This window comes from Cupressus sempervirens, chromosome 3 (genome assembly GCF_028749045.1).
Source record: "Cupressus sempervirens isolate cs-2001-9-10 chromosome 3, ASM2874904v1, whole genome shotgun sequence".
Classification (NCBI taxonomy): Eukaryota; Viridiplantae; Streptophyta; class Pinopsida; order Cupressales; family Cupressaceae; genus Cupressus; species Cupressus sempervirens.
In genome coordinates, this window is record NC_143120.1 from 1067505067 (window position 1) to 1067521161 (window position 16095).

General features: G+C 38.7%; 1 protein-coding gene across 1 annotated transcript in view; it reads left to right on the forward strand.

The window, feature by feature from the left end:
* The window catches only part of LOC149570426 (non-functional NADPH-dependent codeinone reductase 2-like), a 31359-nt gene extending 16365 nt beyond the window's left edge, over positions 1–14994 (forward strand). The window contains exons 4-6 of the mRNA XM_089823080.1: positions 13192–13435; positions 13528–13707; positions 14451–14994. Coding sequence (XP_089679206.1) covers positions 13192–13435; positions 13528–13707; positions 14451–14678 — 652 coding nt within the window. The 3' untranslated portion in view covers positions 14679–14994. The remainder of the gene's footprint in view (positions 1–13191; positions 13436–13527; positions 13708–14450) is intronic.
* Positions 14995–16095: the final 1101 nt, after the last annotated feature.

Below are 16095 nucleotides of genomic sequence, written 5' to 3' on the forward strand. Positions count from 1 at the left end.
GAAAGATATGAAGGCGAGACATTGACACATTTGTTTATAAGAATGTTGAATATTTTTCAGGAGGTACCTTCAGAGATCATGCCTCCATGCAAGGAATTGATAAGAAAGTTTCGTGAGTTGGGAATCTTACCAAAAGATCCTGATTTGATGCTTCTCTTCCAAATATTGGATGAAAGTCCGAGTTATATATCTCCTTTGGATGCATATTTGAATTTAGAAAAGCAAGAAGATGAATCTGTAACACAATTCTTCATAAGGATGTTTAATGCCTATCAAGAAATACCTTTGGAATATAGACCTCCATCATCTGATCTTCTCTACAGGATGCAGGAATTAGGCCTCTTATATGATCATCAGTTTCTTAACTTTCTAAAACTTATGGATAATGAACTAGTTCCAGAGGAGAATGAATTCAAGACTGAAGTAACATATAAGTCTAATGAAGTTTCAGATACAAATGGAGATGAAAATTTTGAACATTCTGAAGGAGAATCAACCCATGATGATACTTATATGCCTACAGGTGATAGTGAATGTGAAAATGAGGAAGAGGATTCTCTAGGTGTAGAGGAAATTTCAGCCTTGTTAGATCTAGAATATCAGAAGCATGTTGAGAAAAATAGCTCAATTTTTTTCTCAATCCACCAAGGTGCACAAGTTGATGGATCGGTACACGTTCAGGAGGTACTAGATGAAGGAGATAATCTTCCGAAGAATCAGATAGTGAAGATGAAATAGGATTGCATTCAATGTATGAACCTGAGGAAGTTCCAAGAGATAATGAAGATATTAGTCTTGTTGATGAAACATATGATGATTCGGATCATGAAGGCATGCCTGAATTCTCCATGTACCTAAACCAATTGTTTGAAGAAGTAATAGAAGACAGATCTGAATTCACTATATTCTCAAATCCATTGTTTGAGGAGGATTTTCCATGCAGCCAAATCCATCAGCACCATGATGAAGATAGTGGGTCTGATTTTGAAATTGATGAAACTCACGAAGTGTATTCAGAAGGTGAAGCATCTTTCAGCTCATCCCATGAGCAGGAGCTGCAGCAAATATGTAAAGGAGCGATAGAATCAGAAAGGTGTAGTGAGGAGAGTATGTTTGAGCATGATTCTGAAAATTATCCAGGTATCCCATCTGATCTTGATATAAAAGCAATAACAGTTGATGAAGATAAACCATTCTCAACGCCTTATTGTGAGGATAAGAAATATCCGGAGTGTGGGAACAAAGCATATTGTGTGCAAGGAGATGTTCAAAACCGTGATCTAAATGTTTGCATGACTGATCAAAACCATGACTATGAGGATCCTCCATTCAGCAAAAATCATAGGGCACCTGATGACTTCTCAAAAGATAAATGTAAGATACATACTAGAGAATGCATTGATCAAACAAATCTATTAAGTGTTGTCCATAAAAACGATGCATCAACTTCAGCAAGGGTTCAGATGTTGGGGTTGAATGATTCGGAAATTTATCCATTTTTTAATACTCTTGTTGATGAAGAAAGGGTGAATTCTGATCCTAAACAAATGATGAAGGGAAAACATATCATGATCAGCAGGTTGAAAGTGTTACTTGATCAGAGTAAGGTGTTTGATAGAGGAAAGAATCAAAGTACATTTTTTTGGGGGCCTGGGGCCACCCAATTTCACCGTGCATCATAATTAGCATGGATGCTCGGTCTGCTCCTCCAGAGATAGCTGGAATCTCATTACGTCCACAAGTGGCATATGTCCCCAACAAGAGCCACCGATGGAGCCTTAATTTTAGTCTCCATTTTTATTATGAAGAGTGAGCAAAGATGGGAAGACTCCTTATACAAAAGAAAAACAATTGAGGGAAAAACACAATCACACTCAAAATTGATCCTATTATTCAATAATCAAAGATTCTGTACAAAGATCTTAAAGCTTGAGTGGATTAGCAAAACAATTTAGATATTACTAACTCCTTGAGAGTTCAAGCATAGTCTCTTTAATTCATACAATACAATAGAGACTCTAAGTATCTCATAGTTACTAAATTAAAGATAGAGATAATCTAAATGCCTAGCATCTAAACAGATATAATTTTACTGAAGCAGAAGTACAATGATCAGATTTAGATGCGATGATTACAGTATCAATATAGTCATCTCTTGAGTATCACTGATAAAAAATACAACTCACACTCAGAAGAATGCAGTGACCTTTTCAATGCTAAAGTTGCACTTTAGTTTTTCCAATGCCCAAAATCATTTCTATAAATTCAATCGTCAGTGAACCAGATATAGCACCAGTTTGAGAGGAAGACATATGAAGATACAAAATGTACCAGCAACATGTCTCTCATAAATGATAAGGAAACGTCCTTAAAGCAATACATTAGATCTGTATAATGAAAGTTAGTGATTGAATTAAGAGGTGTTTATATCAAACCAAAGAGGCAGCGAATTATAATGCTAAAGTGTTTATAACCTGTATAGGTGCGATATAAATATTATACAGTAGTCAAGGACTATAACACTTAGTTTGAAATCTTTTTCATTCCCTTTGCAATGTAACATCTCCAAAAACTGCAATATAAGGAACTCATAGTCGAGTGAAGACGGAAGAGATGTCAACGGTTGGTGAGAATATTAAAGAAGTAACACAAATAAATATGAATGGAGATATGATCGAAGACCTGTAGGCGGATAAGATATTTTTGAAGAGTTTATGTGCATAAAATATGGTGGACAGGCTCAGAATTGAGGATTGTTACAGGATGAACATCTTCAGGCAGAAGTATCTAGGCTGTCCATTAGCAGGTGCCAGGACAAGGAAGGAATAACTATACAGGAGTTTTCAGCGCTTGTGGATATACGAACCTGGAGAGTGCAAAGCTAAATTCCACCATAATGCATTTTGAAAGCATAAATACTTGGTCGGCGATTAACAATTTACCAAGAAGCCTAATAAGTATATAAGGAGTATGACTTTTGAATTCCTCTGAAGACTAAGTAATATTTGATTTAACAGGACCTAATTTCTGAAGTCTACATGCCATCGAGAGTTAAAGTTATTTTATTAAAACAATAAAATAAGATGAAAGAATATTAGAAGATGATTTTACTACATTACTTTATTTTGTTTATGAAGTAATGCTATATGAGATTAAGAAAGGATATATCTGAAGTAGCCATTTGTTAAATCTGAAGTGGTGTGATTAATTGAGGAAGTAAAAGGGAAAATGAATATGACTTTTCATTTTCTGATCTTCTCTACAGGATGCGGGAATTAGTTCAAGGCTTTTCTATAGCAAATTTAAAATAAAAGATATAGATAAGAGAGTGTAGCAAGACATAGTAAACATTGTAATATCTGGACATTCACATTCATATTCAAGAGAAATTATTTTACTTGTATGGAGGAATAAGGGGATTATTATGATTTTGTAATATAAATTCCATTATTTTATTTTTATAATAAAATAAATTTTTTTTTTGCTTATTATTAAAGGTGTGGAGATTTAAACTACAAGGGAATCATCCTTTGTAATTATTTTTGGAATTTTGTATACAATTCAAATGTCGGATAAGTGGACATGGTCATTTAGTATTTTAAATTTGATTATCATAGATATTGTGAAATAAATAATTGTTTCCGTATTTGTGTCTAGTTTGTCACCCAGAGGAGTTAAAGTTCAATCTGAACTAAATTGCATATATATTTGATCTATCACATCTTGATTATTTAATTGTTGGTAGTTAAAGTGTGTAAAGCATTATAAAGTTGTACATGATAATTCACTGAAGTTGACTCTATTGCCCAGATGAGCAGAGGCACTAGTTTTTTTATTATTGAATTGAGAAAATCTATATATTCCTTCTACAAGCATCAAATCATTATTAACAAATGTTATACAAAACATCCAACCATTATTTAGTTTTCATTTTAATTGAGTTCGAGGACCTTGCTAGCCGGAGAACTCCAAAAGTTTAAATTTGCTATAGAAAAGCCTTGAACTAGACAGTCAGTGTTTGAGGTGAAGGTTTACCCGCCTGGGTGTAGCAAAGCTTGAAGTGCAGGGGAATCGAGAAGTATTCCTATTCATTGGTCAGAACTGATTGCGGAATCCTATCGTAGAAGTGGCAGGTTCTTGGATTTCCAATCTGCGGTTTTGGGAACCAACAATTCCCACCGGGTTTTTTGTTAGAAAGAATAGTCCACCAAGATAACTAGGGGGGCGAGGTGAATCAGTTATCCAACAATTAAAACATTTATCAACCAAAGTAAACAACAACCATAATAAGATGCATATAGACAGTTACATCAGATGTGTTAACTAGGGAAACCCTTGATCAGAGGGAAAACCTCGGTGGGAATGATGCCCACAAGATGATGCACTAATATAAATATTCCTTGTTAGAGGATGGACTCTGTTAGGAGTCTATTACAACATTTAGTACATAGAGTCCCTGTTGGGAGACTTTGAATCCCTGTTAGAAGTTGTATTACGAGGTAATTGGTAAATACTTGCTTATAAATAACAGAGACCGAAAGGTCAATTTATACAAAAGAATGAGACGATGTTTCCTTAGGAAATGATCGTAAAGAATAGAAACATTCTATTCCAGAGAAAGCAAACTAAAGCTAAAGCTATTTACAAGATAACCATTAACTAATAATAGACGTCTTATCTATTATTGTAATACCCTCCCTTAATGGTTAATCTATCTAACACACCAAGCTGTCCTCTGAATTTGACAAACTTATCGGGACCAAGAGGCTTGGTGAGAATGTCTGCAGTTTGATCTGTGGTAGGAACATACTGCAGATCTATAGTCCCGTCTTCAACCAGCTGTCGTATGTAATGACAATGAACATCCACATGCTTGGTTCGTTCATGGAAGACTGGATTCCGTGCTAACTTGATAACGCCTTCGTTATCAACAAACAGAGTAGTCGGTCCTGCTGGTGACATCTGCATATCCCCTAGCATCCAACGAAGCCAGACAGCTTCACATCCTGCCTTAACAGTCCCTCTGTATTCAGCCTCTGTAGAAGAGAGAGAAACTGCCTGCTGCTTCTTGCTGGTCCATGTGATTGCACCGGATCCCAAACTAAACACATATCCAGATATTGACTTTTTATCATCAACAGAGCCTGCCCAATCTGAATCTGTGAACCCACTGAGTTTAGGATTAGAACTCCGAGAATACAGAAGTCCATAATCAGAAGTGCCCTTCACATAACGAAGCACATGCTTTGCTGGCATCCAATGATCAGCCTTAGGAGCTGTCATAAAGCGTGAAATATAGCTGACTGCGAAGCTGATATCAGGCCTAGTAGCAGATAGGTAGATGAGGCTGCCTACTAGTTGCTTATACGTAGTATCATCAACGAAAGGAGAATCAGACTTGGCTGATAACTTGAGACCTTTCTCCATAGGTGTAGATGCAGGTTTGCAATCCTGCATTCGGAATTTGTCTAACAAGGCCCTAGCATATTTGGACTGAGAGATGAATATACCAGAAGACTGTTGCCAAACTTCAACACCTAAGCAATAATGCATGAGCCCAAGGTCAGTCATATCAAAAGACTGGCATAAGTGTTGTTTGATTCCCTGAATCAAAGATGCCGAACTGCCAGTGATGATCAGATCATCCACATAGATAACCAGAAGGATGATGTCACTGTCAGTAGTCTTGATGTACAGATTTGAGTTTGAAGAACTCCTCTTGAAGCCTTGATCACTGAGGTACGTATCAATCTTGATGTACCATGCCCGAGGGGCCTGCTTCAAACCATAGAGAGCTTTTACCAATCTGAGAACCTGATGGTCTTTACCAGCAACCTTGAAACCAGGAGGCTGCGTCATGTAGACCTCTTCATGGAGATCACCATTCAGGAAAGCACTCTTTACGTCCATCTGATGGACCTTCCAACCAAACTGTGCTGCCATGGCTAGGACTAATCTGATGGTGCTCATCTTTGCAGTAGGAGCAAAGGTCTCCTCATAATCAATGCCCTAACGCTGAGAAAAGCCCTTTGCCACTAAACGAGCTTTGTACTTATCCAAAGTACCATCTGATTTGTATTTGATTTTGTAGACCCATTTGCAGCTAATGGGTTTCTTCCCTGGGGGAAGATCAGAAAGGACCCAAGTGTTGTTCTTCAGCAGGCTCTGGTGTTCAGATTGCATGGCCTGTTCCTACTCTGGAATTCCTTTAGCCTCGGAATATGTTTGAGGTTCAAACACAATGTGAATGTTGGCCATAAGAGCAAAGTTAACAGAATCTCTAGTTTTGCTCTTTTTCCGAGTAGTTCTCAATGAGCTCATCATCATGAAGATTAGCAAGTGTCTTAGCCCACCACTTAGGCCGGAGAGGAGAATGACCAACAATAGTACTAGGAGATGCTTGATCAGTAGGATCCTGATCAGAAGAATCTGGATCAAACTCTGGTGAAGCATCTTCAAAACGAGGTGATCCTGCAGGAGAAGCCGGAGGTGGCTGTACAGGTATCACTGGCAGGACTGGAGCTGTAGGAGCTACTGGAGCCCTCCCATCAGGTGGACCTAATGGAATCCGAACTCCCAAATCATGAACCTGCATAGGCTGGTCTGCTGGATCAGGAACAGGAGAAACAGGCATGAATGGTCCTCGCTGCTCATCAAAGACTACATCGCGGCTGTATATGAGACAAGATGTCTCAACATCAATAAGGCGGTAGGCTTTGTGAAGACTGCTATATCCAGCAAGCATTAGTTTCTGACTCTTGGCATCCAACTTGGTGCGTGAAGCATCAGGGATCCAAACAAAAGCAAGAGAGCCAAAAACCTTCAGGTGACTGATTCTGGGCTTGCGGCCTGACCAGGCCTCTTCCGGAGTTTTACCTTTGATCGCCACTGTGGGTGACCGGTTCAACAGATAAACTATAGTATTAACTGCTTCTGCCCAAAAACGTTTCGGAACATGTCTGTGTTCGAGCATGGAACGAGCCATCTCGGTGATTGTCCTGTTTCGACGTTCAACTACACTGTTCTGTTGTGGCGTGTGGGGTGTGGTGAACTGGCGTTGGATGCCATGTGTATCCAAGAAGCTGGAGAAAACATTAGAACAAAATTCCCCCCCATTGTCTGATCTAAGAGTAATAATAGATTTCCCAGACTCTTTTTCAACTAAGGGTTTAAACTTCTGAAATACAATAAATGCATCGAATTTCTTTTTAAGGAAATACACCCACATTTTTCTACTGAAATCATCTACAAACAACAGAAAATACCTGTACCCAAGAACAGAAGGAGTGGCCATAGGGCCGCAGATATCAGCATGAACAAGCTGAAGTACTTGAGAAGCTCGCCAAGAATCGCCACTGGGGAAAGGTGTGCGATGTTGCTTCCCAGCCTGACATGTGTCACAAACTCCAAGGTGTTGGGTTTGAATCTCTGGCAAACCAAGAACAAGCTCATCCCGAGCAAGTTGTGAGAGATAATGCACATTTAAGTGCCCATATCGCTGATGCCAAAGTGTGCTGATGGAAGATCGCCGAGCAGCCATAGCTAAGTCCTGAGAATCACCAGAATCAGTAAGTCTGAAAAGACCATGATCCTCAAGACAAACTGCAATAGTAGACTTAGTCGCCCGATCAGTGATGGTGCACTGATGTGAACTGAAGGTGACTGCCAAGTGTGGAGAATGTCGCAGCAACTGACTGACCGAGAGTAGATTTAGTTCCATCCCTGGAACGTAGTACACATCAAGGAATATGAGCTTCCTCTCAACAGACTGAATTTGAATGTTGCCTTTACCAACAACCGTGTACTCTTCTCCACCACCAAAGATAACAGAATCTGAATAAGACTGGTAGTCAATAAACCAATCTCTGCGGTGAGTGAAATGTCGAGAGGCACCTGAATCAATGTACCAGGCAGATGACTGTACATGATCTGCGGGTCTTTTAGCCATGAAGGCGTAAAAGGCAGATTCCGCCTGCTCAGTGTGCTCTGCACTGTTCGCTTTGAGTTGCGAACCTGATTGCTTAGACTGGGCAGCTAAGCGTTTCCGACATGCAACCTTCATGTGACCATACTTGTGGCAATAGTTGCATTGAATGTTCTTCTTTTTGGTCCCATCGGATGCTGGAGCAGAAGACTTCTGCTGAGATGGTTGCTGAAACTTGCCCTTATCCTTCTGAAAGGATTTCGCAGCAAAGGCTTGCTCAGTGGAGGTGGAACTGGAGCTGCTACTGAACTGTTGTTTCCACCGATCTTGCTGAAGTAGCAGGGTGCAGAGATCAGTGAACTTTAGATCAACACCAGTAGATGTGATGTTGAGAGTCGATAAAATGCTCATAGGAATTTGGTAAACTCCGAAGATGATTACCACAATATCCTCTTCCTCCATCTTGCGACCGATGGCAAGTAACTGATCACGGATTTCCTGAATCTGATTCAGGTGTGCCTGGAGCGAGGTGCGCTCATCCATGACAATAGAAAACAGAGTGTTTTTCAGAAAGAAGGCTCTGCTCTTGTCGGAAGTCTCATGAAGACCTTTTAGATGTGTCTATATTTCGGCCGCTATCTTGCCGGATGGAATCTGAGAAAGCTGGTCATCAGCTACGGATAGTTTGAGAAGCATTACTGCCTCTCGATTGTTCAGATCCCATGTATCTTGATCAGGACCTGGAGAAGTCGGACATTGCTTAACACCTAGAACAAGTTGATCGGTGTTTCGATATTCGAAGATTGCGATGATGCGCTGCTTCCAGGTTCCATAATTGCGACCATTGAATTTGGAATTATGCTCGAGCAGAATATTTGTTAGAGATGCCATGGCACGTTTTTCAATGAAAAATTGTGAAAATCTGTGAAGGCACGTTCTTCAAGGCAAAAATACGGAAGACCCAGAAGAATCAGAGAATGACCCAAAAGAGAGCTCGAAAAACCCAGAAGGAATCTGCTGTCGTTTTTTGAATCCGCTGGCTCGAAAATGGAGACACAAAAATCGAGGCACCCAGAAAAAACGGACGACAACCCAGTTGAGCTCTCGAAAAACCCATCAAGAATTTGCAAACAAAAAAATTTTTTGGACCCCAAAAATTAGGGTTTCGAAAAAAAACGGCCCTAGCTGAAAAAAGCTTGAAAAAACTTCAGATTTCTTGATGAAAAATGGTTGAATCTGCTTCCCAGAGCACGATGACAGACTGAGACGGCTAAGAGCATGAAGATTTGATACAGAAACATGTAGATTTTCACCCCAAAAACGCGAGCCTCCAAAAAATGGCCACGATTTCCACGCGATTTGCAGACTCGTAATTCGGGAATTTCTCCAAGCAGAAAAACCCTAGGTGGGTTTTGGAGAAATTAGCTGAAATAATTTTGGAAAAATTTAAACAAATAATTTCAAGAAGAAATTATAAATTTTTCCGAAAAAATTTAAGTATTTAGCTCTGATACCATATTACGAGGTAATTGGTAAATACTTGCTTATAAATAACAGAGACCGAAAGGTCAATTTATACAAAAGAATGAGACGATGTTTCCTTAGGAAATGATCATAAAGAATAGAAACATTCTATTCCAAAGAAAGCAAAAAACGAAAGCAAACTAAAGCTAAAGATATTTACAAGATAACCATTAACTAATAATAGACGTCTTATCTATTATTGTAATAAGTTGTGCCAACCCTGTTAGGAGTTGTAGTACAATGTATGCAAGAAGAGCTCACTGCCCAAACATGCAATTTCAGCTACAAGAAGAGCTCACTGCTCAAACATGCAATTTATTGTTATGTTCTTCTTTTCTTTGTTCTGTCAACCAAACCAAACACTATCAGACCTTGTAGAGCAGGTCACAAACCTCGGATCCAAATATCAAACCTCGGATCACTTAGCAAAACCTCGGCAATGAGGTTTCCTTCACTTTTGCTCCGTTCTGCTCAACTTCGCATTCTGCTCTCTGCTGCTTACAAATATCATCCACATCCATACACATCCATTTCATGATAAAGGAAAATGTCCTTTATATCGAGTCCATAAAAAAATTCCCTGAGTCAGCGGTTAGACCTTCTCAATTAATCATTATAGGACCACATTAAGAACATGTTACACTTAGCAATAACATTAATCTTCTGCCTTGCAAGTTGAATAACTTTTCGTACACGCAATATTATGACGAGTGAACTTAGCTACGTCATCACCAACATGTCTTCTACACATCCTCAACTTTGATTCTCGGAATAACAATTCTACTAAGAGATATACCAAGTTTACTAGAACATGCCTCTGTAAACTCTATCTCAGAACAAACATCACCAAAACTTACATAACTTCTTCCAAACTTATCATTTCTTCATCCGATGTTAACTGCATACACTAGATACTCAAACATATCTCCCATAAACTCAGATAGTGATAATACTCAACTAGCCATCCGTACCAACTTGATCTTTCCATTGTTCTTCTATGAGATACCACAGAAGACTGCTATGTTGACATCAATGGCAAACTTAGTCATGAATGTAACATATCGTCATAGTAACATATCTACAATACTCCCCCATAGGAATATCATCAACATTCATGCTTCCGACAATCTCTTAACAGTTTCCCTCTGATCAAGGGTTTCCTTAGTGAACATATCTAGTGTAATTGTCTATGTGCATCTTGTTATGGTTGCTGTTTACTTTGGTTGAATGGATAAGATTGTTTAAGGATAATAAATGTTTTAATTATTGGATAATTGATTCACCCCCCCCAGTTATCTTGGTGGACTATTGTTTCTAACAATTGGCAGGGGCTTAATTCTATTAACTTGTGAATATTCGTGAGAAGATCCTATTGGGTAACATGCTTGACAATCAAAGTTAGGTTTTTTGGAATTACATGTTTGTAAAACTGTGATGACTTAGATCCATGAACTGGGTTTCTTAGAACTAGGCCAGTCTAGTCTCTATTATTTGTGTGTGCACAGTTTTGACCTTTAATGAAAGTTTCTTTAGTTTTTTTTTTCCAACTCTGCTTGCATGTGTCTAGGACAAAATGGAGTGCTTACAAGCATCTTGGGGAGTTTCCACAAGGGAAGGCATGGAACTTTCTTGATGGTGAGGCAAACCCCTTTGCCAAGTTCACAATGATTGAAGATGCATAAGACAACAAATGCAAATGCCTAGTATAGTATCTATTGTTCAAAAGTGGGGATGATTCTTTTTTATAATTCTTTATGATTGAAGACATTTTTCAGTGTTACACCAGTGCGGGGGACGTCAGGACAAGTGTCGGGTGTGGGAAGAAAAAGGGCCTCAATTTGGGGATGGCGGGGGGTGCGACGACGGGGGTGGAGAGGGGGGGGCGGGGAGTGGGAGGGAAGATTGCATAATATACATATATGACTGGCAATGCTAATTACGAAATGATACTTCAATATAACATACTAAATATCATTGAATATAGACAATTGAAATGCGATTCATGAACCATAAGTTCAAACTTGAAACTTGAAATTTCATAACCATTACCAATAACCATTGAACTTAGTAAAATTATAAATACTAAAACTTTTAAACATAATAATGATAATGATAAATGCAAAATATAAAACATACATAGTGCGGTGTAACATGTAAGTCAACCATTGACTATCAATTTATTAGAGGACAAAGATGAAAGATTCAAAATTCATTAATCAAATATGAATATCATAAATCATAAGATTCTCATGATGACAATGAGCCGAGTAGTATGAAACAATGAAATGAAATAATGCATCATGGCCATATCAAAGTGAGTACAATCAACAAAATGACAAAAACAATAAAAAAACACCCACACCCAATTAGGGCTCCCATGCTTAAAAAAACAATAGAAAACAAAAGAAAAAAATTTATTTTCTTTTTGACTTTTCATGCAACACGCTGGCCGTACCCTGTACGCACCCGAGTGCTCACCCCCACACCCTCGCACCCTGGATGCATCCACGTCCCCGCGTCACACCCGGGTGTACCGACTGGTGCGATTGCGTTTTGGCAGTGGTGGGGGTACTCAGGGGCGTGACGTACCCACACCAAGGACGTATGCGCACCCGGTGTGTAGGGTTTTTGACCCGAGTGCACGAACTTGGGTTACATTGCATTTTTTTAGGCATTCTTTGATGATACCTTTTAATAATAAATTCTGATCATTTTTTTGTCCAAACAAACAACCTAGGTTCTCATGTTGAGGCATTTGGCACATTATCCAATGGATAGCAGTTAGAAATTTGAAAAGGTCGGCTTGAGGAAGCAAGAAAATAGATTTTGAAATATGGGACAAGGCTGTGGGTGCAGTTCTATCTGGAGGACATGACTGCATCTGTGGCCTAGTCTAGTAGGGGAAGTCCTAGAGAGGAGAAACCAATCTCTTACATCAATTCGTTTGATAGATTCTGGGACAAGGTGGAACTTGTGTAAAATAAGACAAACTGAGTGGCAAGATGATGTATCTACAACAAGGCCAAAGTGAGAGTGCATTTTCTCTTACTTAATTTATTAATGCTTTCCGTTGGGGGTTTCTTTGGACATTCCATTCATTTTCTATTATATTTTTGTAATTCTCATATCCCATTGTTTTGTTTTTGGTTATGTATAGATATCAATGTAGTTAGATTTCAATTTAGTGCTACTCTTTCTTCCATGGGAAAAGGGAAGAAGGGAATAAAAGCTGTCAAGTTTGCTCTATTCATCAAGGGCAGCATCTCTCCAGCCGACTAAATCAACTAGATTTGACAGTTTGTTTGATTTTATTAATTAAAATTAAAATCACTATGCAACTTGTCTGCAAAATTTATTTTAATTAATAAAATCAAACAAAATGTCAAATCTGGTAAGTTTAGTTGCTTGGATGAATGTTGACTTCATCAAGCACACACCTTCTTGTTGGCCTGTTCTGAAGACCTTTAAGTGTCTTTGTTTTGGTTATGCGTAGACATTGATATAGTTAGTCTTTTTAGTCAATCTATAATATATTAAGTTTCCAAAGGTCATCTCGCTCAATGTATTGACCTAAACACTTTCTGTTGTTTGAACTCTGAAATCTGCCAAGTGCCTAGAGGCTGTTGATTGGAGCCCACTGGGAGAGGGGTAAACAGTGCAAACCCCTCTGGTATAAGGCTGTCTCCCTGAATCCATCAAACAAGTGCTCTCCCTTTTTATCATTAATTTCATGTTGTATGCAGGAATATGCAGCTGGAATATGTAGATCTTTACCTTATCCACTGGCCAGTACACCTGAGAAAGGGAGCCTCACTTCCAGTCCCTAAGGAGGAAGACTATCTACCCTTAGATATGAAATCTACATGGAAAGGAATGGAGCAGTGTGTTGAGCTGAGTCTCACTAAAGCTATTGGTGTAAGCAACTTCTCCAGTAAGAAGATTGAATCTCTTTTAAGCCATGCCAAGATATTCCCCTCTGTCAATCAGGTATTAAATGCTTTAAAGATGTTGGCATTCAGCTAATTATTTTGGTATTTTATTTTCCATTAAGGGAATTTATGGCAAAACTATTGGGACAGGTAGAAATGCATCCAATGTGGCAGCAGAGAAAACTGAGAGACTACTGCAGTACATTGAATATTCATGTTAGTGCATGGTCTCCTCTCGGAGGATCACCTACTTCTCAGTGTGCAGTTAGTGTCATGGATCACCCTATTATCAAAGATATTTCAGAAAAGCATGGGAAAACTGCAGCCCAGGTATTGATTTCAACCTATATATGTCTTTGTCTATGAGGAATGTTTGGGCTTGGATCAGAGGGGAGCCAATGTTTGATGGTGTCAAGGAAATAGAGCCGAAGAACTGCTTTCCAATCTATTATAATGGCTACACTAGGCACCACTCACCACTATAATCGTAGATTAATTGTAGAAATTCAATTAGTTTGATTAATATTGCAAATTTAATTAGTTAGTATTCTATGTATTTGGATCTCTTACTAGAATCTTTTGGGCCGCATTGTTAAAGTTTAACTAAATGTGACTAACTGTTAAATTAGATCGCTCCTTGATGAAATGTATTTCTCAAGCTTTTTGTTTTGCTATCTTTCATACATTTCAAGGTGGTTATATGTGTTCATTTAGCTTCCATTCTGCATGTCAAGATGAAGAATTTTTTCCGAAAGCTTAGAAAATCACAGTAGAAATCAGTCTAAATATGAATTTGACAATGTGCAAACCATTGGCTTGGCCTGCTAATTTCATATTCAGATTGTCCACTCATCAAAATGATTCAATTCTGGGTAAAGACATGTTAATGGTATTAATAGGGTGATTCCAAATTAAATCCATCTCGAGTATTGAGTAGTCTGGTTTATATTTGAAGGGTGCTTTTGTTAAATTGTTGTTTCTACCAATGGATAACAAGAGTCCTTGCTATTCTGGAGTCACTCTGGTAACCCTTTTGTTGTGTGAGTGCTTTGATTTTCTGTATTATTTTGCAGGTTATATTGAGATGGGAATTAGAACAGGGAGTAAGCGTGCTGCCCAAGAGCTACAACAAAGAAAGAATAGCTCAGAATTTTCAGGTGTTTGATTGGTCTCTGACTGCGGATGACCATGCAAAAATTGGCACCCTTGAGCAGAGGAAAGGCAACAGGGGAGAGGATTTTGTGAACTCTACCACGAGCCCTTATAAATCTGCTGAAGAGTTATGGGATGGCGAGATCTAATAAGCTAATAAGTAGTGGTTTTTCCTTTTCTCACAGCATGAATCAGCAGAGAATATGTTGTTTAACCTCAAACCTCTAGAAATGTTTATGAGAAGAAGATAGTAACTATTCTATATGAACATATGTTGGATATAACTCTTTTCGTTGTGCTATTGACAGATGCATCATGGTTGGAACTTAGGTGATTAGCTGTGCTTTTGGGCTATTCCATGTGTTTTGCTTGATAGCATCTGGTCATTTGTATTGTTTTCCATTCTATTACCATGATCTGTAATAGAAATGCTGTTTTAATCACAGAGAGCAATGGTTGTTTGAATACCCATGTTTCAATTTATGTCAAAGATCAGGATATTTCTATTAATTTAATTTGCAGAGTAAAGACATATATAGAAATTGTAGGTTGAGTTGAAATAGCATCCAGATACATGAAACACATTGAACTGATTACAGATAACTAGAGCTACAGATTACGTCAAATCTGAGTTGGGCATCACGTAGGAGCATAGAAAGTATGCAGTGTGTATAGATTAGCGTTGGGAAATTTAGCAATATTGGCAATAAGCAAAGCACGGATGGCGTAATGGAGAGAACCCAATAGTTGAACAGGTCCAATAATTGTGGGACTACTGACAAATTAAATGACCATTTGTTTTGAGAAATAGGCAAGGAGAGGACCTAATAGTTTAGCAGGGCCAAATTTCCAATACATATGGTAATACTTTTTTTTATAAGTTCATTCTACCAAGGGGGCAGATCCCTTACAAAGCTTCAGATGACTTAATTATCCATCTACAAAATGACAAAATGCCCAGGGTGTTAACTCTCTCCTCCTAAGGGGCATAGAGGAGATCACTGTAAGTCCAACATAGCTACCAAAGGCCATCGTATTATATGCTTCCAGACCTTCATGGTAAAGCTTTAATGCCTTAAAACGTGATTTTCTTCCCAGCAACAGTGTCTGCATCAAAGACTCCAACAATGAGACCTTACTTCTCCAGAGATCCTTCCGAACGAGTTTGTGGACATAAATGGAGCCATCCTGTTCTGTAGCCTGAATCAAGGCAGTGAAGAAGCGCTCAGAAGATAGCCATCATAAGTGTGGCAAGGAAGACTCCGGCCCCATAAGCTTCTAGATTATGCCTCAAACCAATTGTGCATTAACAATAAAATATCTTTTGGTTTGCACCTCTGTAAACTCTAGTAAGCAATCATGACACCCCAAAAGGCTTCTGCCTAGCCATTACTTCTCTGACCTAGCCCCACTCTTATGTCTATTTAATCTAGTCCCAAGGGAGAAGAATGATGCAGAGAGAACAAAGCAGAATCCCAAAGTTTCACCATAAAATGCTCGCATAGCATGGAGACAAATTCTTGAATTCCTCGTCAGTTTTAATGCCACCTATTTACTGCATGTGTC